General features: G+C 37.0%; 1 protein-coding gene across 2 annotated transcripts in view; it reads left to right on the top strand.

Annotated features, from left to right (window-relative positions):
- CCDC82 (coiled-coil domain containing 82) overlaps positions 1-25,560 on the top strand; it is a 55,144-nt gene extending 29,584 nt beyond the window's left edge. For both annotated transcript variants that reach the window (XM_043992219.1, XM_043992220.1), the window contains exons 8-9: positions 18,605-18,790; positions 22,278-25,560. In XM_043992219.1, the coding sequence (XP_043848154.1) occupies positions 18,605-18,790; positions 22,278-22,343 (252 nt within the window). In that variant the 3' untranslated portion in view covers positions 22,344-25,560. The remainder of the gene's footprint in view (positions 1-18,604; positions 18,791-22,277) is intronic.
- Positions 25,561-26,919: the final 1,359 nt, after the last annotated feature.

The raw sequence follows: 26,919 nt of genomic DNA, 5'->3' as shown, positions 1-26,919 counted from the left end.
ACAGGTGCCCCATTCTTATTTGCTTCTGAGAGTTAGTGTTTTATAGTCTCCAAAGCAGGAGCTTTGTGCCCTCATGGAGCCTTAGGATGACTCTATGGAATTCCTGACTAACCAGTGGGAGGGAGAATGGAAAGATGGGTTATATCCCACCCTCCCTGAAATACCATTTGAGACACTTGTTTCAAAGGCATCACACCTTCACCCATTATCACAACACCCCCAGTTCTGTACACATTTCCATCCTTTTCCCTTACACTCCAGGAGTCAGCTCCTTGAGATAATTATAACCTATGACCCATACACCCACTAGTGCAAGTTGCCTTTGGGGAAAAACCCTGTCTTCCTCAAAATACCCAGATCCTAATATCCAGATCATCTCATGGTTTTAGTAGGTGCCTCTTGGCTGGCTCTGGATACCAGAGCAATGGTTAATGGGCAAGATTCCTGTTTCCTCCCACCTTTTCATTTTCAATGGGATAACAATTTGCAAAAGATATATAGGAATGGATTAATTGTGATCTATATCACACAATCTTACCAATTCATATTTTTCTTGGAAGCTTTGGATATAGGAGCCCTGATGTTGCTATCCTTTTCTGAGGGTGCACCTCGATCTTCCTTGTCACTAAAGAAACTTTCTGTTGTCTGCATCTTTCTCTGTCTTCTCATCTTGACTGCCTATTTCTTGACTTTTAACTCCTTAAAGTGGGGCACTGCTTCCAGGCTGCACTGTCCCAAGCTTCAGGGGGTCCAAGGTGCTGTGATTTAAGGAGCGGCAGGTTCTTCACTTGCCTGGCTTGTGCTCTGGTCTGTAAATAACCCCACACCTACTTGCTCTTCAATCAGAAACCAAAATTTTTGTTCTGCTGGGTTGATAGCTCTGGCGAGCTTGCACCCCTCTCCCACCTGGACCACCACTCAAGGCTGCTTCCTGGTTCCCAGCAAGGGTAAAACAACCGAGCTCCACCTCAGCACCAGCAGAGACCCCTGTAATCTCCCCCTGACCAACCACTCAGCCCTCTCACCAAACCATGAGCTTCCAGAAGAAGCCAGCGCTGCAGCCAATTCAGAGGCTCTAGGGAGGCCTTTTTCTCTGACTCAGCCTTCCTAGGTCTGGATCTGTGTTGGCGCAACCTCTGTGTTGGGTTTCACTCCTGCCCCAGCATAGCAGACCCCTCCTGCTGACCTTCTAAGACATCTTTGGCTGGAAAATAATCTCACCCCATCCTTTTGTGGGTTCTGCTGCTCCAGGTATTGTCTTATGGCATTATTTGAAGGGATTTGGAGGGATTTGGGGGAGAACTCTGAGTAGTCACTGCCTGTCCTCCAACATCTTGGCTCTGCCCAGGAAGTATCTGTATCATACAATCTTAATATCTTTTTCCCCAAACTCACCCCTCATCTTAGTTCCCCTTTATCTGTCAAGATATCCTTCCATTCACTCAGATTTACAATGTTGGAATCATACTTTACCCTACTATCCTTAACCTGACATATCCAGTCAGTTGTCAGATAAGAACATCTTATTGTCTGTACCTCCACAGCATCTTGTATTTTTCCTCTTGTCTTCATCTACACAGCCACTGCCAATCACCCTTAATCTACAGTACTTCAATAAAATCCTAATTAGTTTCCCTGCCTCAAGTCTCTCCCCTCTCCAATCAATCCTCCACACAGGTACTTAATGAAAAGCACCATTCTACTATCAGTCCCCTACTCAGCTCCAGTGATAAAATATCTCCACAATAAAATAAATTCATCTGTTTGGCATTAAAAAACTACAATGTGTGGGGCAGCTAGGTGGCACAGTGGATAGAGCACTGGCCCTGGATTCAGGAGTACCTGAGTTCAAATCTGGCCTCAGATACTTAACACTTACTAGCTGTGTAACCCTGGGCAAGTCACTTAACCCCAATTGCCTTACTAATAAAAAAAAAAAAAGAAAAAAGAAAAAACTACAATGTGGCCCATTTCCTACCTTTCTACCCTTATTATATACCACTCCCTGTTCTTCACTGTAAAGTTCAGCCAAACTGGCCACCTTATTGCCTTATGACATTTTATTATACATCTCTGTGCTTTTTCACTGGTTATCCTCTGTGCTTGGAAAACACTCAATTCTGCCTGCAAGATTCTTTTGTTTTCTTCAAGTCTCAACTCAAGGGGGCAGCTAGGTGGCACAGTGGATAAAGCACCAGCCCTGGATTCAGGAGGACCTGAGTTCAAATCCAGTCTCAGACACTTAACACTTACTAGCTGTGTGACCATGACTGGGCAAGTCACTTAACCCTCATTGTCCTGCAAAAGAAAGGAAGGAAGGAACAAAGAGAAAGAAAGAAAGGGAGAGAGAAAGAAAGAAAGAAAGAAAGAAAGAAAGAAAAGACTCAACTCAAGCATCACCTACCACATAAAGTCTTTCCTGATCCCATCATCCTAACTTCTAGTGACCCCCCCTCCTCCCCATATTACCATGTATATATTCTACATATGCTCATTTATGGATTTATCCCCTCCCCACAAGAACATAAGCTCTTTGAGTACAGACAGTTTCATTTCTGTATTTGGATCTCTAGCACCTAGTGAAATGTCTTACATGATGTAGGTACTTAATAAAAGCTATTGATTGATTAATTGTTGGAAGGAATTTCCAAATCAATGGAATCACAGATTAATTGTGTATTTAAAAGATTCATCTGTTTGGTTTCAACGTCTAGAAACTTGACTGAATCCTTAAATCGTGAAACAAAGCCATGGGAAGAATAAAATGTGTTGAAAAAATACAAAAAGAGATAGGCAATAAATTTTTTAAAGTTCATGAGTTCTAGACTCAAACATTGGGGGGAAATGCAACTATTTCACCATGAAGTATTTATTTGGAAATGCTACCAAAATGGATAAACGAAAAAGCTCCAAAGACATTAACTAGCAAATATTATAGATGCCAACATTTTCTCTACACTAACATTTGCTGTTTGTCTCCTAGGACTGTACTTAAAAGAACTATTGAACTTAAAGATATTATACATTTTTCTTTTACAAATAAAGGTGTTTCTTAAGTTTGCTGACCTTTTCTCTAATGGCAAGTGATTGTCGGTAGCATATGACCTAATAGATTTTTGAAAAAATAAAAGAGACATTCAATATGTCCCTTCAAGATAAAGGTGACATTTTTAAAAATACTGATATTTTGTTTGTATATTCTTCCCCCCATCAAAGATCTATCCCTTATGACAAAAACATTTTTAAAAGAGGGGAAAAGCAGGCCAACAAAGCTAAGCAAAACATCCATAGTTGCCTTCCTCTGAAAAGAGGGAAAGCAGGTATATTTTCATATCCTTTATTCAGAGTCCAACTTGGTCATTATTGTACAAGCACTATATTCCCTTGTGGTTTTGTTTTTTACATTTAAAATGTTGTCATTGTGCATCTTGTTTTTATTGTACTGCTTACACTTTGCCTCAATACATATAATTCTTCCTATACCTCCCTATGTGTTCGTTTCTTATGGCCAAGTACCACTGTCTTTATATCCATTCTCTGATACATAGGCATCTATTTGTTTTGCATCTTTGCTGCTTTTAAAAACAGTGCTGATGTAATTACTTTGTTATATATTCGATCTTTCTTTTTTATCACCTCCTTAGAAATACATGTCTAATGGTATTAGAGAGTGGGTCAGAGTATAAACATTTTTAGTCACTGTCTTAACATAATTCCAAATTGCTTTCCAGCATGATTGGACCACATCAAAACTTCATCAGCAAGTATAAATGTGACTGTCTTTCTGTAACTCCTCCAAACTCTACTATTGAAATCTTTTGCTGTCTTTGTCAATTTGCTGTATGTGAAGTGAAACCTCAGTTGTTTTTATTTACATTCCTTTTATTAATAATTTATAGTAATCTTTCATATGGTTGTTAATGTTTTCTAAAGTGTTACTGATATGTTTAATTTTTACATTACAAATATTTGCAGAATACTCCCTCTCTGTGAAAGGTCTCTTCTAACAAAGCAAAGCAATTATGCAAAACTAACAATGCAATAACCTCATCTGAACATGCCTTGCAGCTTTCTACATCTGTAGCACCTACACCTTCCTCCACTTATCTGTTTTTTAAATTGTTTTGAAATTAACAAAAATCTATTTTCTCTTCCCTAACCTTCAACCCGATCGAAAAAGAAAAACAAATTCCTTATAACAAACATTCATAGTCAAGCAAAACAAATTCTTTTCATTGGCTGTGTGTGTGTGTGTGTGTGTGTGTAAAATAGCTAACACTTATTTAGTGCTTACTTGGGACAGGCAGTGTGCTAAGAGCTTTACAATTAACTCATTCGATCCTTACAACAACTCTGGGAGGCAGGCGCTATTATTATCATCCTCATTTTACAGAGGAAAGAGAAGCAAACAGAGGTTAAGTGGCTCACCCAGCCAGTCAGTGTCAGAGTCTGGATTTGAACTCTGGTCTTCCTGACTCCAAGCCCACTGACCTATGCAATATGCCACATTATATTTGTCTCATTCTATACCCTAAATTCATCTATATTCTTTGACCCAACAATTCTTTAAGTTTTTTTTTAGTTTTCGATTGATTTTTAATAATTTTTAGTGTTCCTTTAATGTAACTTTTATTACATAGTAGTGAAGGGTGCATATAATATTTGTGCTTTTCTCTGTTTGTATGAGGCTTTTAAGTCCTAAAACCTAATCATGTTTTATAAAGGTGCCTTGCACAGCTGAAATATGTAATTAAACTCCTTTCTATTTCCATTTAATAATCACCAATGTCTCTATGTATTTTATAATTGTTTTTTCTTTCTGTTTATTTTTTTGTTAAGTGTAAAGAAGAGGACATAATACTATTACAGTAGGGCAATTTGTTTCTCAGAATCAGGCAAAAAAGCAGAAAACTTCATAATGCAATATCATGAATCATTTGGTTGAGTATAAATAGCAGTTGGTGGTTTTTTTGTTTTTTAAAAAATTTATTTATTTTAACATTCTTTTGAAATTTTGATTTCCATATTTTCTCCCTTCCTCCCACCTCCTTCCCCCAGCACTGAAAAAACAGTATGTTATCAGTTATTATATATGTGAAATAATGTACAACATATTTCTATATTAGCAATATTATAACAAACAAATAATTAAAAACAAAAATTAAAAAATAAAATGAGAAAAATGTATTTCAGTTTGCAATGAATTCATCAGTTCTCTCTGTAGAGGTAGATAGCAATTTTTATTTTGAGGTAGAACTCTTATAGGGGAGGAGAAATGGGGGGGAAGTCGGCAATGCTTGAACCTCACTCTCATCAGAATTGGTTCAAAGAGGGAAGAATATACACATGTGTATACACATATATATATATATACATATACATATATGTATACATATACACATTTAATTGGGTACAGAAATCTGTCTTACCCAATAGGAAAATAGTAGAGGAAGGTGATAAGAGATATGAGGAGAAGGAGAATTAAGAGAGGTAGTGGTCAAAATAGATTTTTGATGAGGGATAGGATAAAAAAAAGGAGAGAACAATAAACAGACAGGATGAAGGGAAATATACAACTAGTTATCATAACTGTGAATGTGAATGGGATGAACAACCCATAAAATGGAAGTGTATAAGAGAATGGATTAGAAACTAGAATCCAACAGTATGTTGTTGACAAGAGACACATGAAACAGACCAGGTAAAATAAAGGGGTAGAGCAAAAGCTTCAGCTGAAGTAAAAAAGGCAGGGGTAGCAATCATGATCTAAAAGCAAAACCACATCTCGTTAAAATAGATAGGAAAAGGAGCAGCTAGGTGGCGCAGTGGATAGAGCACTGGCCCTGGATTCAGGAGGACCTCAGTTCAAATCCAGCCTCAGACACTTAACATGTACTAGCTGTGTGACCCTGGGCAAGTCACTTAACCCCAATTGCCTCACAAAAAAAAAAAAAATAGATAGGAAAACTACATTGCCCTCCAGATTATCATATTCCAAGCCCTCTCGTTTGTTTTTAGTTTTGTTTTGTTTTGTTAACACGGAAGCTATTGTCTTATGTGATCCTAACTGTGACTCCATGTTATTTGAATTGTTTCTTTCTGACTACTTGCAATATTTTCTCTTTGACCTGTGAGCTTTGGAATTTGATTATAATATTCCTGGGAGTTTCATTTTGGGATTTCTTTCAGGAAGAGATCAGTGGGTTCTTTTAATTTCTGTTTTACCTTCTGGATCTAAGATGTCAGAGTAGTTTTTCTTTATAATTTTTAAAAATATGATGTCAAAGCTCCCTTTTTTATTATGATTGTCAGGTTGTCCAATAATTCTTTTTTTTTTCCTTTTAACTTTGGTTTATTGTTTCTTGAAGTCTTGTGGAATCATTAGCTTCCAGTTGCCCTGTTCTAATTTTTAAGGATGTTCTTTAGTGAGCTTTTGTACCACTTTTTCCATTCAGCCAATTCTGCTTTTTTAAGGAGTTCTTTTCTCCAGTGAATTTTTGTACCTCCATTTCCATTAGGCCAACTCTGTTTTTTTAAGGTGTAATTTTTTTCAGAATATTTTGTTTGCCTCTGTTGTTTTTTGTTATTATTATAGAAGAGAATTCATTAAAAAGTTGGTCGATGATTTCAGTCATTTTCCAGTCATGCCTGACTCTTCGTGACCCTATTTGGGGTTTTCTTGGCAAAGATACTAGGGTTATGAAGAGTCAGGCATGACTGAACAAAAACAAAAAAAGTGAGTGAAAAAGTAACCACTTTTTGATAGAAACTCATGCTATGGTGAAACCATTTTGAAAGTGAGTACTTTGAAATGTTTCCATCATTATGTGATTTTGTCAAAGTTTTTCCCCAAAATGATGTTACCTATTAAAAACCTATAAAACTTCTCATATCCATCTGTTTGATAAACTTAGAAACAGAATTTTCTAACCTGTTTAAAATTGTTTCCTTTCCTATTTCCTTCAAACATGACTACTTATCCTCTATCCTCTTAAAAATATTTTATTGTACATCACATCTTAGCAATGCAATAATTGAAAAATGCAAATGCCATACACTTTAAATCCTATAGACTTAGCAAGTTTTTTTTTTCACTAAGTACTCCCCATTCATTTCTAATAAAAGTAATATCAATAACAGATCTACCCCAGTAAAACAGTGCTCTGGTCCTTACCCCTGCTCCAGTGCAACTGTAAATGCTAGTATTTCTCTTGGCCGTGGAACCGTGACCAGGACCCCTGCTCTCTTGTGACTGATCATATGTTCTTCTCTCTGTCAGGAAGTGAATAAGAAGTATGTTTCATCTTCATGATTTGGAGACTTATAGTTTATCATTTCATTGATCAAAGTTCTAAAGTCTTTCAAAGTTGTTTTTCTCTACCATGTTTTCATCATATAAATGATTCGCCTAGTTGTTCTCACTTTCATCTATATCAGTTCATAGACATGCTCCCAGTTTCCCCAGAAACTGCCCTTTTTATCATTTCTTACATAGTAATATTCCATTCCATTCTATATGCTACATTTCATTTAGCCATTTCCATATAGATACACTTTTCCTTAGTTTCCAATTTTGGGCTACCACCAAAAAAAAAAAAGCTACTAAGATATTTTGTACATATAGGCTCTTTTATTCTTTGCTCTCTATTGGGGATATAAATTTAGTAGTGGTATGGTTAGATCAAAGAGTATATACAGTTTAGTAACTTTGGTGACATAGTTTCCATTCTTTTGCAATTTGCTGGACCACTTCTAGCTCCACCAAAAGGGCATTAGTGTGCCTGTTTTCTCAGTTACTCCAACATTTATCATTTTCCTTTTTTGTCATCTTTGTTAGTGTTGGGAGTGAGTTGAAACTCAGAGTTCCTTTAAATTGCATTTATCTAATTATTAGTGATTTTAAACATTTAATATAGTTGTTGATAGCTTAGATTTCTTTCTTTGAAAACCACCTTTTTATATCTTTCAAACATTTATTTATTGGCTTCCTATCCTTAAAAAACCTTCACTAGACCCTACCAGACTCTGAAGCTATATCTCTCTTACCTTCATCAGCCAGACTTCCAGAAAATACTGTCTTTATTCATTGTCTCCAGTTCCTTTCTTCTTACTTACTCCTCAAACCTTTGTAGTCTGTCTAATCTCATCAGTCAACTGAAACAACTCTCTCCAAAGCTACTAGTGGTCTCTTTTTAAAAAAATAATAATAATAATAGGGGGCAGCTAGGTGGTGCAGTGGATAAAGCAATGGCTCTGGATTCAGGAGGACCTGAATTCAAATCCAGGCTCAGATACTTGACACTTACTAGCTGTGTGACCCTGGGCAAGTCACTTAAACCTCATTGCCCTGCAATAATAATAATAACAACAACAACAACAACAACAACAACAATAATAATAATAATAAACATTTTTATTTAAAGTTTTGAGTTCCAAATTTTATCCTGCCTTCCCTCTCTCCTCTCCCTCTCTCCAAGGGAGTAAGAAATCAGCTATAGGTTATACATGTACAATTATGTAAAACATTACCTTATTAGTCATTTTGTATAAGAAAACTTGAATAAAAGGGAAAAAGTGAAAAATAGCATGCTTCAGTCTGTGTTCAATCAATATCAGTTCTTTCTTTGGAGGTGGATAGTAAGCTTCATCATTAGTCCTCTGGGTTTATTTTGGATCACTGTATTGCTAAGAATAGTCAAGTCATTCACAGTTCTTCATTGAACAATATTGCTGTCACTGTGCATAATGTTCTCCTGGTTCTGCTCACTTCACTATACATCAGTTCATACAAATCTTTCCAGGCCTTTCTGAAATCATCAGCTACTGGTCTCTTAATTGCCATATCTAATGGTCTTTTTGAAATCATCTTTCTTGACTTATCTGCCGCATTTTGCACTATTAGCTACCCATTTTCGAATGAGATAATATTTGTAAAGTGCTTAGCACAGTGCCTGGCACATAGTAAGTACTATATAATTCCTTTTTCCTTTCCCTCCCTTTCTACTTCCCTTTCTTCCTGTATACTTTCTCCTTTATGACCTGTCATAGCCATACTCACCAGGAGGTGCTAGAGTTAGCTTTTAAGTGTGAGAGTCGTTAAATGTTTAGTGTTAGCATTTAAACCCCAGAAAACCAAGCACTACAAATTAGGGCTTGATTGATTGTTTTGTTGATTGTCTAGATTTAAGAAAGTGGTGGGGGAAATGTTAGTAATGCAAATTAAGCTGAAAGTGTGAGGGAAGCAGAGCCAGGACTGTGGAATATCAAATCTGCAAGTTTCTCTACCCTTCTCTACCCCCTCCCAAAAAACCCTTTTAATAAACAGATCTAGAAAATGCACTAGACTGAATCCTAAGGGTAGATTGTCTTTTTTAAAAGTCACAGTGAGTCATTTTTCCAACCTAGGATGATGGCCTAGGGAGACAATCTATAAGCTTTGTAGACACTGGGGTCAGGATCTGGCCAGGAGCCAAGGTCTGTGTGGAGCATTTTCAAGCACTCAGGGAAAGGTTGTGCTCTGGGCAAGAGGATGTCCCAAATTCCTACCAAGGTACAAAGTACAGGATATGAAAAGAGGTACCAGCTGGGAACTTTGTCACCTACTACACATTTCTGGGTCACAGATCCAGGGCGGACTGAGATGGGGAACTGTGCTGAGGGGTGGTGTTCTTTGGTGAGGAGTGGTTGTTGTGCTGATGCAGTATATCCAGAAAGGATGAAGTTCAGAAGCAAACAGCTGCTGTGTGTTTTAGAACTCGGGAGCAGAGGAGGATCTCAGTTCGATTTTCTAACCCAGTATGCAGTTTGCAGAGAAATAACCAGGGCTGAAATACCAGACCAAAAGGGAGGCTGCAGTTCTATCCCTCTGAACCAGCAGACCTCACCAGCTGATTGATGGGCTGAAGCTGAGTCCAGTGGTAGTCTACTGTTGTTCAGACCCAAACCTGGAAGAGGAACTTGCAGCACTCAACAATCAGATTTTGCTTTTGATTAGACTTCTTGGGGAGCACTGAAAGCTTACAAGTTCTCAGTCCTAAATTGTTCCCGAGAGCCTGGAGTAAAACAACACTCAGTGCCCCAAGAAAGAAGCAACAAGGCCAGCTCATACCTTCCCTACAGAAGAGCACAGAGACTGGCCCTAAAATCAAGTCCAAAGTCAGGGAGCAAGCTGGAAGGCTAAGCAAAAAAAAAAAAATCCCAACATTAAAAGTATTTTGGTCAAGGATTCTAAAGAAAAGAATGAGTCCAAGACATTTACACAGCTTGGACACAAATTCCTGGAAGAAATAAAGGAATTTAAAAAAAATTAGAACTATGGAAGAAAAAATTGAAAAATGAATTAACAGATTAGCACAAGAGGTATAGAACTCCCTGGGAAAAAAAGTCACATTTTACAGATAAAAAGTAAAACCCTGAAATACTGACATATTCTCTTATTGTGTACAATGCTGAAGTTCTCTTATGTTTCACTTTAAAACTTCAAGTAAAAGTATACAAAAAAAGAAGAAAAAATCCACAAAGCTTCTAAAAAAGCAACATGTAAGTACTTCCTCTTGTGGAATGCTTAAAAAATTATCCTACTAAAGAAAACAGTCAACTTCATTTGAAGGTTTTGGAGAAATGAATGTTTGTTTTTATTTGGGTATTCAATAATACCATTGATGATAATGCTGACTCCATGGCTTCTGACCCTAAAATTGACCCTGCTGTCACTGGTTGTAGTCCTGGGATTGATTTTTATAGCCAGTAATATTTTTTAAAGTCAAAAGACTGAAAAATATAAGAAAATATATGGTATCTCATAGCAAGAACAGATAATCTGAAAATCAAACAAAGAGAAAAAAATGGGGGGAGGGGCTAGGTGGTGCAGTGGATAAAGCACCGGCCCTGGATTCAGGAGGACCTGAGTTCAAAGCGGGTCTCAGACACTTGACACTTAACTAGCTGTGTGACCCTGGGCAAGTCACTTAACCACCATTGCCCCTCCAAGAAAAATTAAGAATCATAGGACTACCTAAATGCTATCAACCACCACCACCACCACCACCCTGCCCTGTCAAAAAAAAAAAAAAGCCCAGACATCTTGTTTCAAGAAATCTTTAAAAACTGCCCAGATCTCTTAGAACCACAAGACAAAGTAGAAATAGGAAGAATGCACAGAACACTCCTTGATAAAGCAACAACAAAATTAAAATTCCCAGGAACATTATAGTCAAAATCCAGAGGTTCCAGGTAAAAGAGAAAATGCTGAAAGCAGCCAAAAAGAAAGAATTAAATTACTGAGGAGCCACACATGATTTAGGATCACACATGATTTACCAGTCACCATTATGAGGGATCAGAGATCCTAGAATACAATATAAGCAAAAGATATAGACTAACAGCCAAGAATTACTTACCCAGCAAAACTGAATACAGACCCATTGTTGTTCAGTATTTTTAGTTGTGTCCAACTCTTCATTGCCCCATTTGGAGTTTTCTTGGCAGAGATACTGGAGAGGTTTGCCCTTTCCTTCTTCAATTTATTTTGCAGCTAAGGAAACTGAGGCAAAAAAGATTAAAATAACTATTAAGTGTCTAAGGTCAAATTTGAACTCAGGTCTTCCAGACTCCTTGTCCAGTGTGCTATCCACTGCACCACCTAGCTAATCAATCCTACAGGGGAGAAAATGAACCTTTAATAAAAGAGGATTTCCAAACATTCCTGGTGAAAAGACAAAAAGCTGGGTAGAAACTTTGAAATTCAAACACAGAACTTAAATAGAAAAAAGTAAATGAATGAATGACAATAAAGGACAAGGATAAACTGTTTATATTCAAATATGAAAGATGATAGGTACTTTTGTCCCCTCTGAACTCTGTCATGATGTGGGAAGGGGGCATTGTCGTTGTTTGATCATTCCAGTTGTCTGACTTTTCATGAACCCATTTGGGGTTTTCTTGGCAATACTAGAGTGATTTGCCATTTCCTTCTCCAGCTCATTTCACAGATAAGGAAACTGAGTCAAACAGGGTTAAGTGACTTGCCCAGGGTCATACAGCTAGCTAGTAAATGTCTGAGGCCAGATATCAACTCATGAAGATGAGTCTTTCTGACTCCAGACCTGGCACACTTGCACTACCTAGCTGCCCCTAACAGGGAGCATAGAGGGAATCGAACTGACAAGACCTAGGAAAGGTCCTGTTTTGTCTCAACGATTTTTAAGAGAAAAATTGAAAGAAAGAGGAAGAAGAATACACTAGTTGGATGAGAAGGGAAATAAAATTATCTCACATAATCAAGGTATGCAAGTAGACATCTCTGTAAACTATGAGGATGGAGAGGTAGGAAGAACAGTTGATACTTGAACCTTACTGTCACCTGAACTGGTCAAGGAGAAAAGAGCACGCACTCACACATACACAGTTGGGTACAGAAATACATTTCACTCAACTGGGAAATGGAGGGAAAGGGCAGAAGAGAGAAACGGGAGTTGGGGGGAAGACATCAGTCCTATGCATGTGGTAGGGATAGTTTCAGAGAAATTTTTGAAGACGTTTATGAATTGATGCAGAATGAATTAGATAGAACCAGAAGAACAATTTATACAATGGCAATAATATGATAGAGAATGAACTCAGAAAGAATTAGGGACTTATCAGTATAATGACCAACTATAATTCCAAAAGACTAATGATGTTATTACCCACCTCTTCATAAAGAACTGAAGGTCTCAGAAAGTGGAATAAGCCATAATATTCTTGTATTTGACTATATATGTTTTAATAGGAGCTTTTTTCCCTTTTTCTTTTTTTTTTTCTTTTCTTTTTTTTTTTTTTGTGTGTGTGGGGCAATGACGGTTAAGTGGCTTGCCCAGGGTAACACAGCTAAGTGTCTGAGGCCAGATTTGAACTCAAGTCCTCCTGAATCCAGGGCCAGTGCTTTATCCACTGCACCACCTAGCTGCCTCCTTTCCTTCATCCTTAATTGGTGTCAGGAGGAAGAGGGAGAGAAGGCAGATTTTTGCTGAGTAAAAAAAAATGAAATAAGAAATTTTATAAACCTTATTAGTTTGTCATGTACATTTTTCCTCAGCCATTCGTTAAAATATTTATTAGCACACCCCTGCTACTCTGTCTTCTGGTTCTATTATCTAATTCAGCTGTTCCTTTCCCATTATCTTTGCTGATTCATCATCCAGAGAATACCCTCCTACTGTTGATATTTCCCTAGGCTCTCTTTAAGATCCCAACTCTTCCTTTATCGATACTCTCCTCATTGGGAACCTAATCAGCTTCTATGGATTTAATCATCTTGCCTGTTCTGATGACTCTCACATCTAGATATCTAATCATAGTCTCCTGTAAGCTTCAATCCTGTATCACCAATTGCCTCCTGGACATTTAGAACTGGCTGCCTTGGAGACATCTCAAACTCAGTATGTCTAAAGCAGAATTCTTATCATGCCCCACCTCCAAACCCTTCTTCCAAACTACCCTGTTTCTATCAAAGACACCATGAATCTTTCTGACTCCCATGTTCATATACTTAGCATTATCTTTGACTCCTAAATCTAGTCAGCTGCCAAATCCTACTTTTTCTCCTCAAAAGCATATCTTCCATCTAACTCCATCTCTATACTACATTACTTCAGCAGCCTTCTAATTCTTCTCTTGCCTCAAGTCTCTCCTTAGTTCAATGCATTGTCCACACTAATGCTTAAGTGATTTTCCTTAAGTATAGGTCTCACGATGTTACTATCCTACTTAATCAACTCCAGTGGCTTCTTATTGCTTCTAGAATCAAATATATCCCATCTATTTTAATTTTAAAGCCCCTTTACAACTTTCCTTGACTCATCTTTCTAGATTCATTATACACTGCTCTCCCTCCTGCACTCTGTAATGCAGCTAAATTGGACTTCTCTTTGTTTCTTATAATAGTCCATCTTCCATCATACTTAGAATTAATTTCTTCCTTATCTCTGCCTCATAGAATTTCTCTTTTCTCAAGATGTGTCTCAAGGGCCATCTTCTACATGAAGCCTTTCCCGCAATTTCTAGTCCTCTCAAACTACCTTGTATGTAACTATTTTGTATTTATTCTGTATATCTATTTACATATGTATATGTATACGTCCCTGTTGTTCCCCCATTACAATATAAGCTCTTTGCAAAAAAGGATTGTTTCTTTTTTTATGTGTCCCTAGCACCTAGCACAATGTTCAGCTCAATCAGTGTTTAATAAATACTTGTTAAATAATTGATTCCAAATGAAGAGTTTCAGTAGTACTTGAATCCATTTGTTTAAAATGTAACATTCAACACTTTTTGAATTTGCAGGCAAGAATAACTGATTCATGAAGATGGACATTTTTAGCTGAATTTTAAGAAAAACCTTTACACAGTTGGTAGAAGGGTTGAAAAAAAAATGAGTATCATGATTTAGAATCCACAACCAACAGTGCACTTCTTCCTTTTGAAGCTGCATATCTTTGTGAAATATCTTTTATAGCCATGATAGCCAGTAAAACTAAATAACAAAATAATCAGAATTTAGGACCATATACATATATAGGGATAGGGACAAGCACTGGATTTAGAGAACTCTCTGATTTTTTTTTTAAAACCTCTACCAATGTAGGTTGGCCCTTTTTCTGCAACTTATTGTCTTACTGAGTTGCCTAGAGCAATAATTTATAAATATATATGCATTTATTGAAGATACATGCTTTTGGTTTGTTTGTGGTTTTTTTAATGTTAAAAATATATGAGTGAGGGCAGCTGGGTGGCACAGTAAATAAAGCACTGACCCTGGATTCAGGAAGACCTGAGTTCAAATCCAACCTTAGACACTTGACACTTACTAGCTGTGTGACCCTGGGCAAGTCACTTAACCCTTATTGCCCTGCCCAAAAGAAAAAAAAAAAGTATATGAGCAAAAAAAATTTGAAAAACATTAGTGTAATAGAATGCTAGTGGGGGCATTTGAAAGACATGGTTTCAAATCCTAATGCAGACATTTCCTAAGTCTATGATCCTGGTTAGGCAATTAGTGGTTTTTTTTTTTTAAATGTAGATTTAGCATAACAAAAATACTACCTCACAAGGTTGATGTGTAGAGCAAATGAAATAATTACAGAAAACACTTTACAAATCTTTAAATTCTAAAGTTATAGATAGAAATGAGCTATTATTATTTCTCATCTTTTTCTTTATCATAATTTTCTTCTGTCACAGGGAATAACCTTTGGACCAAAAAAGGCAAAATAAAAACAGCTTATAGGTAGTTGATACTCAGTGTGAATAAGGATGTAGTAAAAGATCACTCAACTACAATTGATGAATTCAGATCACACAGCTCACAAAAAAATTGCATCCCTAAGTACTGAAAAAAATTGGTGGTTGAGTGAGCTACCAGTAGTTACATTTGAAAGATTGTATGGAATGGATTCTTCTATTCAGTAGGACTGAGGACTGATATATAATAGTGCTGTAGTACTAAGAAAGGGCAAATTTTCTTTCCCCAAAAGAAAGAACCTACAAATTATAATCCAATGTGCCGTTACTTGCAAAATTCTAGAATGTAGCATATGATTTCATCATTCTACTGAAATTATTCTCTCCAAATTACTGGAGAGTGATTTGGAACTAGGCCTAGAAAGTTACTAAACTGTGAACACTCTAGCCCAGCAATACCTATGGCCCAAAGAGATGAAAGGTATAAGAAAAGGACCCATGTATACAAGAAATGTTTCTAGCTGCTCTTTTTGTAGTGTCAAGGAACTGGAAACTAAGGGAGCGACCACCAATTGGGAAATGGCTAAACAAATTGTGATATGTTAATGTAATAGAATAATTTGTGTCATAAGAAATGGTGAAGACAATTTCAGAGAAACCTGAAAAGACTTCATGTAAACTGGTTCTGGGTGAAGTAAGCAGAGCTAGAACAATTTGCAGAATAACAACATTGTAAAGATAACTCTTAAACAGTTAGGAATTCGGATCAATTCAATGACCAACTACGATTCTATAGGACATGTGATGAAACATGCTACCCACTTCCTGATGAGAGATTATAGTCTCAGGATGCATATTGAAACATATTTTTGGAGCTAGCCAATGTTGACATTTGTCTTGCTTGGCCATGTATATTTGTATAAGGATTTTGTTTTTCTTCCCACCCACCCCCTTCCATCCAATGGCTCTCTAAGAGGAAGAAAAAGTAGATTTTTCCTTATTTAAAATTTTCTAATTGAAAAAGAAGTTTTAAAACACCACAAAGTTATCGGTGATATCTTAATTGATAAATTCAATTGCTTTTTCTTAGTCCTCTTTGTTCTTGACCTATCTGTAGCCTTGGATACCATGAACCACCCTATTCTCCTGGATTCTCATGAAAGTACTTTTTCCTGGTTCTCTCCCCCCCCCCCCGCCCCCCATTCTTTTTCTACTTTTATGTACCTTCTCATTCTCCTTTGCTGGATGCAGGTCACACCCACTGTGTGTGGGTGTGCCCCAAGTTTCTGACCCAGGACTTTTCCTATATTTTATTTTTTGGTGATTTTATCAGCTTATGTGCGGTCAACTATTATCCCTATGCAAATGGTTCCCACATCTATATGTCAAGCACTAATTTCTCCTGAGCTTCAGTATCACATCACCAATTGCCTTTTGGACATCTCACACTGGATATTACAGCATCTCAAACTCAACATATTCAAAACAACTCACTCTCTCCACCTTTGAACTCAACTCTCTACTTTTCCAACTTTATTACTATTCAGGGTTTTAGCTAGGCTTCCAACCTTGGTGTGATACTCAGCTCTTTATCTTAACTTATTCTATATGTCCAGTCTTTTGTCAGAACGTTTTTTTCTACCTTCACAACATTACCTTCTCCAAATTCACACAGCCACTCCCCTTATATAGACAGACCCTCATTACCTCTTCTGGTCAGTTTCTCTGCCTTAGATCTCTTCCTGTGCCTATCCATCCTGCACTCAAGTACAAGTCTGACCATGTCATCTGCCTATTCAGTGGCTCCCTATTACCTCCAAGATCAAACAGAAAACACTCCATTTGACATTTAAAGTCCTTTATCACCTGACCCTTTTCTACCTTTCCAGTCTTCTTATACTTTACTCCCTTCCATGTGCTCTATGATCCAACTCCAGTAACCTACTTGTTCTTCACACTTAACACACTACCTCCTGCCTGCATTTGTTCTGTGTATCCTCCTTTCCTAGAATGCTCCCCCTCTTCACTTCTACTTCCTAGCTTTCCTGATTTTCTTCAAGATTCAGCTAAAATCCCACCCTCCATAGGAGGCATTTCCCTCCCTCCCCTGCTAATTTCTTCCATCTGAGATTACTTTCTGTTTATACTATATATACCATATATTTACATGGTTGTTTGCATATTGTATTCCCTGTAAGAATAAGAGCCCCTTGAGAAAAGGTACCATGTTTTTGCCTTTCTTTATATTCCCCATTACTTGGTACAGTGTTGGCACATACTAAGTGCTTAATAAGTTACTATTGACAACTTGTTTACAACTAGTTTAGTAGATACAAAAGTAAATGCTATGTACAAAAAAAAGCAGAGCTTCATAAGAAACAGGTCATTCCAGACCAACCTTATTTCTTTTTTTAATGGGGTTACTTATCTGTTTGATTTTGAAGATGCTATATAGATCTAGTTTACCTTGATTTTAGCAAAACATTTAATAAATTAATTAGCTCATGCTATTCTTTTGGAGAAAGATGGAGAGATGTGGCCATACAGTTATGTGTGTCACCATACAGTTAAATGGAATTAGAACTATTAGAATGAATAAATTAATAGTAATTATTAAAGGTTTGATTTCAATCTTACCAGAACTTTTAAGACAGGTTTTTGTTATTATTCCAACTAGCCATAAAATGTTATAACATAATAAAATAAAATCTGACTAACTTTTAAAAATAGGAAGCAGTAATGTATCATGAGTAGTGCTTGCATTGGAAATGTGGGTTCAAATACCACTCCTGGCACTTAAATCATTAAGCAAGTCATTTTACTGCTCTGGGCACCAGACAATTTCCTAAAACTCTCTTCTGTGGTGATAGGTGTTAGTAGGAGGATTTCCTTCACTTTTACCTGACATTGAAGAAATCACAGATCCTTCACATATTTGTACCGCAATAAAAAGTTACATAGGACAAAATCTTTTTTTTTTTTAAAGTGAAATACCAGTTTAACATTAAGCTGAAATAAATCAACTTTTAGCCATTTGGAAAAAACATTTGGAGAAATCCATTGGAAATTCCATGAGACATGCCAAATATTTAAAAAATTAGTAGTAAAATTAGTCATTTAAAAATTAGTAGTGTTTATTCCTATTTGTATTTTGTATGGAAAATTCTTGGAGCCCAGGCATTTTCTTTTTAATAAATGTTATGTTGCATTTATAACAGTAACATTAGTAGCTAAAGTAATAGTTTTAGTAACCTTGTCAAGATTACCCAGCCTAGGATCTGTCATGGTAAACTACAATATCAAAAATTCTAAGTATATAATAAGTATGTAAAACAGGCTATAATGTTATCACTAGTCAGATAACTGTGTTTCTCTCATAATTTAGGTTCTAAAAGTTGGCAAAGTTTGTGCTGATCGTACTAGGATTTACCATCAACTGAAACATTTCAAATACAAGTTGTACCAGGAATGTTGCTCTATTGCGAAGACTGAAGAAGTTGAAGATGAACAGGTCAAAGAAACTGTGGAACGAATTTTCAGTCAGTCAAAAGAGAGTGGCTGGATTCAAGAGGTAAATTGGATTCTTTGTTACTATAACAGTGATCCCTATCCATTGAGTAAGGAGCCTTTAACAACTAACCAGCAATTGGAAATGACTAGAGAAAACAAAGTTTAAAACCGTTCTCCCTACCCGCCCCCTTCTTTATTTTCCCTTCTTTCCATGTAAGCCTTTTCTATGCATATTGTGTTTTTTTCTCTTATATAATCACTCAGACACTCTCATGCATTCATTCCATCAAATAATTTTAAGAAGCAGTGACACTATGGTTGGCATAATATAAAGTCAGTGGAACAAGGCCTCTAACTTCTTGCTTTTACACTCGTCTTTTATACTTATTGAGTCCACTTTTCCCCCCTTATTGACAAAGTAAAAGACAACCTATGTCGTCTGCTTTCTATTCTTTAGACTAGTTCATGTGACTTGGGAATGAGGACGCACCTGAGGCCAGTTCTGCTGCCACCCACATCCTCCTCTTGGGGACATAGAGCTAATTAGTGAGGACTAGAAGTGAAGATGAAGGAAAATGCAGGGGTTTTCAGGCCACAGTGCTGATTCTTTTAACCCCTCATCTCATTGGTACTAAATTTGATAGCAAGGATATAACTGATGGTTTTAAAATGTATGCTTGGCCTCCTAAGGACATCTTGGCAGTTTACAAATTCTGGTGTGGTCAGATAGCTGTTAGAATTGTTTATTTTATATTTTTTAAAAAGAGAATGTAGTAACAATCTTCTCAACCATCTAATTATACAGCTGCTTAAGATAAATAGATTTCCAAGTAAACTTAAGTTTCTATCTAGGAGTTTACCCTAAATTAAAAAAATATATTGACCTGTCTAATGCTTAAGGGTATATAGATGTGTTTTAGTAGAAAGGAAATAAAGGGAAGTTAATTTTGAGAACAAACTCTCCAAAGTAGTAAGCAAAGGGAAGAGGAAAAAGAGAACAAAAAAGAAGGAACTATTCAATCCATTTCTTGCTCTTTGGAGGGCTGTCCTCACAGGGAATGACGTTGTTGGTATTCCCCTTTGGTAATTATCCTTCCTCCATGCTCTCCTTTACCACTACTCTCATTTTGACCTCTTAGTATTTTTTCTTTCTTTCTTTTTTTTTTTTACTTAAGCTTTTTACCTTTTGCTTTCTTCCTCTCGAACCAAGTTCTACTCTTTCCTACCTTTCTTACTCTTCGTCATCTACCTCTATGTTTTATCATCTGTATTAGAGAAGAGAGGAGAGATCCATGCCCTACCCAGCAACTTCTGCCACCACCTTCCCAGGTAGCATCAAATCTTTATTTCCCTTTGTTATTGTTTATTGTTTTACCTACTTTGCTTACCTAGTTGAAGACTTTGCTTCAATAGAGAGTTGTATCACTTTTAGAATGGTATGATATGAACATACAATAAATTTTTAAAAGTTAAAAAAGAACAAGAATATGAAACATTTTCTAGAAATAGCATCTTTTGCCAATCACATATCTTATAGGAAGTTTAAGAAAAGCAGTCAGAGAGGTTTGGGACAGCAGAAGTGACTCAGTTCCTGGATCTAGAAAAGGAAAGGCTATTCATGGTGAAGGAAAGACAACTGCATCATATTACATTAAGAAGAATATCACTTTACATTTGACATTAAAGGGATCTCAAGGTTATGTGTATCTGGGGCTTAATACACTAAAAGATCTTTATTTTATTCTCAGCTATCACTCTTTCTTCCCACTTAAAAATATTTTGTTCCTAGGACTTCTTAAATAACTTCACTTAAACCTAAGTACTTTAAACCCTAGATAAATTCCAATGCATTCTCCATGCTGCAATTAAATTCCAAAGCTGTAAAGGATTCTGGCATTCTCAAGTTGAAAGGATGTATCTCTCCCTTTCTCTGGGTCATCTGCATGCTACTGCATGTACTCCTTTCATGCATGGTGCTTCTCTTCCTGTACCCTCTCAGTATAATTGCTACAATCCCCTATTGTCCCCGCCATTCTTCCTTATCTGAATGCTCACATTCCTGACTTTAGCTTTTGCCTCCCAAACACATCCATCCCTATTGCCTGACTCAAATTATATGCTCATGTTATTCCCTCCTCCTACTTGTATTTTTTTCCTCTCCATGTTTTCCTTTATTGTCCTTTTCTCCTCCTTCCCTCAACCCCAATTTATCTTCTTCCCAGAAAAGGTCCCAGCACTCTACTAAATTAATAGACATTATCCTATTTATGGATATCTCAGGACATGCTCCTAAAGACCTGCCAAGTAGCCTATCCTCTCATTCTGCTTATTCCTCCCTTACTTTCATGATCTTTTGTCATTTTGATGTTAATAAAAGAACATTTTTCAGTGATTGAAAAAGGAGCAAACTATAGCAAAATGTAATGAAAATATGGTAAAATCAAAATATATTACAAAATAATAAAATAGCATACTCCTTCCTTTAAGTAGAGAAAGAAAAGATATAATACACCAATATTATAACTTTTTCCTTTAAGAAGGAGTACATAAGTACTGGAATTTCCTAGGCTGTTTGGCAGAATATTGTTCCTCTCTGGGAGAGTTTATAAGAGCCAGGAAAAAAGGAAAGCGTGTCAATTTAGCATCCTTTGCAGTTATGCGTTATTGGTAAATATATTGTGTATATATTACATTATGTAAATAAGGCTTTGAGTTGGTTGAGTAGTTGTGCTTCTGTTAGAATCCTGATAATGAGTAAAAATATGTTGCTTAAAATAGCTGAAAAACTGTGATTTTTACTTTTATATTTACCTTTTGAGAGGCAGCATGACATACTGGAATGAGAACCATCCTTGAGCACAGGAAGACCAGAGTTCAAGTCCTGATTTCTGACACATACTAGCAGTTGTGGGTCACTTAATCCCTCAGTGTCCCTGTTGTTGTTGTTGTTGTTGTTGTTGTTGTTGTTGTTGTTGTTGTTGTTGTTGTTGTTGTTGTTTGGTCCTGTCTGACTCTTCATGACCCCATTTTTCTTGGCAAAGATACTAGAGTGGTTTTGCCATTTCCTTCTCCTGCACATTTTACAGATGAGGAAACTGAGACAAACACGGTTAAGTGACTTGCCTAGGGCAACTAGTAAAGTGTCTGAGGCCAGATTTGAACTCAGGAAGATGAGTCTTCCTGATGCCAGGTCTGGCACTCTTTATATACCAAAACACCTAGCTTCCTCAATGTTCAGGAAACTTTTTAAAACTCTAGGTTTCACACTTAAGTTGCTGATCTTCATGAAAAGAGGGATTTTCAGCATTGAGTTCTTTACACGGGTGCACAAGTTCAACCTTGAAGGAAAAAAAAAACTTTCTTTACTTTTCTTAAAACTAGAAATCTTTGATTGGCTCAGGGGCTCCATTTATACTATTGGCTTTTTTTTGCCTTTACCATGAATTACAATTAATGCTTCTTTTGTTTATATGACAAATAAGGCCTAATTCATCTTTAATCAGTTCTTGCCCTCTGTGAAATAACCAGTATTTTTGTTGTATGTGCAGAAATATGATCAACTTGAAGAATATCTCAATTTTGCGGATTACTTTCACGATGAGAAGTTTGACTAAGTTGTTACACTTCCTTTGGAGAAGATTTTATAAAATTGCGATGAACATGAAGAATAATGAGTACTTGTTTCTGCATACCATGCTGAATATATTTGCACATTTTTGAAGATTTTCATAGCAAAAGTTCTTGTTTTTAAATATATAGGTCCATTTTAATTTTTGTGAAATCAAATCAGTGATCTTATTTTAATATTTTATCTGTGGTACATAGAAAGCGTATGCTAAATAATTTTTTAAAAGCTAATCAATGTATTTTTAAAATCATGTCAGTGACTGTGTAATAGATTACTATATGTCAAGTAAATAATGAGTTGTTAATTTCATGCCAGTTTGATGGAGATATGTTGTATTTTAAAGTTGTATTTAGTCTTAAATATTTGTGTATTTATTGCCTTCCCTCTCCTAAAACTTTTTGCCTGTCCATCTTGCAGTATTAAATGACCTTTGCTAACTTGTCATGCTATGGCCTAAATCAGTGGGCTGGAAGAAATCTCAGTAGACCTTCAGTTCATTTCCCACCTGTACAACCACTGCAGGACTGTACCTCAACCACCTGGACATAATAGTGTCATATGTGTTCTTAAATATCCCCTAGAAGGGGATTTCAGACCTCTTACTCGTCCATTCCAGTGTCTCACAATCCTCACACTCAGGAATACTTTAATGTAGTGTCCTTTCATGATTTGGGATGTTCTTTCTTTGTGCTTGGTTGGTGTTAAGTCTAGATATAAATGATTGAGGTATATTTTATATATTTTAAAATTGTAAATGTTCTCATATCTAAGTTTATTTAATCTGTGGAGATGTAAAAATGTCAAAGGTGATTTTTAGCCAAAAAAAAAAAAAACCTTAGAAAGTATATTTTGTCTTGTGCCAAATCTAGAAAAATCCAGTTTAGACTGGTGAAATAAGTTGTACAGTTTCAGAGGAAACAAACGGGCCTTGTCATTTGTTTGTCTTTTGTACTTGGAAGTCCCACTGTAGTAAAACGAGCTTTTACAGTGTGGACTTCAGTATAATATAAGTTCATTTTGGCCCTTTTCCGATGTGGCTTAGATACAGGAAGTATCAAATGGACACCATTATAATATGGTCTCAACAATATGTTCCATGGTGTAGGTACCAACAACGGAGTCTAGTGAGGCTTTGGTGTCTAAATCTGGGTACTATTAGAGACTGCTTAATTATCGTGTTTCTTCAGTTCATTTCTTAAATATGGCTCCTCTCATAGTAACATACTAAAAAAAATCCCAGAAGACAGAGTGGATTTGTCTGTGTATAACAGTATTGTGGAGCACACAGTCTTAAAAGTGTGGATGACTGAAATTTCACTTGTAGACCTCTTAATCCTTCTGGATGGCTTGTGAAAATAATTCTTAGCCGTTTTTTAGGGAAGGAAATAGACACAGAGTTGGAATAAGAGGATAAACTGTTCCAAGAGGAACTGTTTAAGCAAGGAGAGATTGGGAGACAAGTGATGTTCAAGTTGAAAGGTGGATGGAGCATGAGAAGATGTGATCAGTGAATTGGAACAAAGAAGGGCAGGAGAAACAAAACAAAACAAAAAATGGCTTCCTCTACTGTACTTGACTCTTGAACTCTGGAAAGTCCAGGGCAAGACAGAGAGGCCGGTGAAGTGCCGTGACTGGATAACTCTCGAAATGCAACTAGAGACCAGTGAGCCGAGGCATTTTATGGAGTGAATGCCAGTGTGGCTGCAGCTGAGAAGTGCTTATGAGGAGCTTCTCAGATAGACCCTGAGATCACTATTCCCACTCCTACCCCAGAGCTATCATTGTTTGTCTTACCTAATGCAAAAGGAAAAGTTTTGAGGAGCAGGATTTTAGAAATATTTTTAAAAGAAAAACCACTAGGAACTATTAGAAAGGGACAGGCTGTTAGGTGATGCACTTGGTGCCAGTCAGCGATGAAGAAAAATGGTTTGGACCAAAAGCAGTCTGTAGGCAAATTAAGAATTCTGATGATATAGAAATATCCTCAGTGTTAGTATATTTCAGCCACTGTTGATGATAGTAGATACATCATCTCGGTAGCATTTGAAAGAACTGAAGAATTTGTGAACTTGTTAAACTTTCTCATGGGACACTGAATAGGGGTGAAGGAAGGGAGAACTACCTAGAAGAGTAGTTGGTTTTCCAAAGGTAGTTGTGATTACAATTTCATTTGTCCAAATCAAGTAAATGGAGACTGGTTGTGGCAGTAGGGGAAGAAAAGGAAAGGAAGGAAGAAGTATTTTTATTGGACAATTGTAGTCTAAGGATCTGCCTTCTCCTTTTGCCCAGCAGCATTGTTTGAGGAGAGAATGGTAGTGCTAGGTGGTTATAGAAGCCAATCATTTTTTAGGCTGGCCACTCTAAACCACTCTCCCCACCCTCTCATCCCCAGTGAGGCTCAGGTATGAGGCCTGCTTAAGTCAGGACAGCTAGAAGTTTGAAGCCTAGTCCATGAGGTGCCCCATGGGTGGTTTGCCCTAGGAACCATTAGTAACACTCTTCTACTTTACTGATTCTCTTTTCATATTTCTCTGTTTCCTTTTAGGACTCATCCTCCTTCTGATCCCTCTCCTCTCTCTCTCTCTCTCTCTCTCTCTCTCTCTCTCTCAAAACTCTTTGCTATGGCACTTATATTTCTACTCATGGCTTAAGCTATCATTTCTATCTGAAATAATTTCCAAATCTGTGTCTCCAGCCATGACTTTTCTTAATTCTAGATCTTTATCTCCAGCTGCCTGCAAAATATCTTAATGTAGATGTCCCACTGGCACTTCCAACTCAATTTATTTGGCGCTGAGCTTATTATCTTGCCCCCTCCCCTCTCCCCTGCTAACCCCTGCTCCCTCCTCTGCTTCTCTGTTTTTGCCATTCACACATGCATTCACTGAGTCTTCTGTGTTCAGATTCTTAGTGTTAATTTGACTCTTTCTTTTCCCTAACTCCTATCTAAATTAGTCACCAAGTCCTGTGGATTCCACAGCCATCTTCTCTTTATTCCAACTGCCACCACCCAGTATAGACATTACTACCATTTCCCCTAATTCATTTATATGAACTCTTTCCCTTTCTAATCTATCCTTTAGCATGGTATAGTAGATAGAGTGTTAAACTTGGAGTCAGGAAGTTCTGGGTTCAGATCCAGACTCTGACACTTACTAGCTGTGTGACCATAGGCAAATCACTTAACCTCTCTGAGCCTCAGTTTCCTCATCTGTAAAATGAGGATAGTAATACCTGTAGTACCTACCTCACAGGGTTGTTGTGAGGATCAAATGAGATATTGTATGTAAAGCGCTTTGCAAGCTTTAAAGTGTTATATAATTGTCAGCTATTATATTTCTGCCAGAGTTATCTTCTTATGCATAGGTCTGGTCATATTGCTCAGCTCTAATATTTTCAGTAGCTCTCTATTGCCTACTGAGTAAACTTCATATGCCTTTGCCTGGTATTCAAGGCCCTCCACAACCTGGTGCCCCCTACATGGTGAGGTGGAAAGAGCACAGGGTTTGGAGTCAGGGGACCTGAGTTCAAGTCCTGGCTATGCTACTTACTACCTATATGATCTTGGTCCTTTAATTTCACTAGTCCTCAGTTTCTTCTTCAGCAACTTGAAGAGGTTGGCCTAGATGATCTCTAAGGTCCCTCTAGCTCTAAGTCCTATGATCCTACCTTTCCAGCCTTATCTTACATTAGTCCCCTGCACATACTCTGCTCTGGCCAAACTGGACTTCTGTCTCTCCCCTAACACACCCTGTGCTCTCTTGCCTCTGTGCCTTCGCTTAAGCTGTTCCCTATGCCTGTAATATTCTCCCTACCTTTTGAATTCCGTCCCATCCTTGAAAGCCCAACTCAAATGCCACCTTCTCCTAGAAGCTTTCCCTGATCCCTGTTGTCAGTGATGACCTTCCCTTTTGTACCTCACATGGCACTTTGTTTTGCACTGCTATAATGCACTTGTTATGTATTATTGTATATTATGGTTGTCTGTGTATGTGTCTTATTTCCCTTCTAGACTGTAAGCCCCATGAGGGCAGGGACCATGTCTTATCTAAACTTTGTATCTCTCAGCTCTCGCACAGTGCTCTGCACACAGTTGGTGCTTAATAAATATTTGTTGAATTGAATGTGTGCTTGAAATTAAATGTCTTTGGGTACAATAGATAAATAAGTAGATAGATTTTTCATCCATACCCCTGGAACAGAAAATTTAAAAAATTATCATTGCATGATTTATGAATCTTTGACTTTAAAAAAAATCTTTCTAAACTGTGCACAAGGATTAGTGCTTACAAGTTTATAGAATAATTAATCTGATTCCCCTGGACTGCTTGCTGTTATCTATAAAGTCAAACTCTTCCAGGACTTGCAGTAGAAACATTTTCTAAATCTAATTATATTGGTTTTCATCATGTTAATATATTGAGGTGGGAATAAAGCAATCAGTTCCCAAACATCTTATATACACTCATGGATCCACAAAATCTTTTTAGAAATTCTTCCCTTTCAACCTTAGGGGTATCAGTCTGTGGGTGTAAGGGATATATAAAAAGAATGTTTTCTTT

Source organism: Dromiciops gliroides, chromosome 3 (assembly GCF_019393635.1).
Source record: "Dromiciops gliroides isolate mDroGli1 chromosome 3, mDroGli1.pri, whole genome shotgun sequence".
NCBI lineage: Eukaryota > Metazoa > Chordata > Mammalia > Microbiotheria > Microbiotheriidae > Dromiciops > Dromiciops gliroides.
The sequence above is the reverse complement of the archived record's forward strand: the minus strand, read 5'-3'. Positions and strand labels throughout refer to the sequence as shown.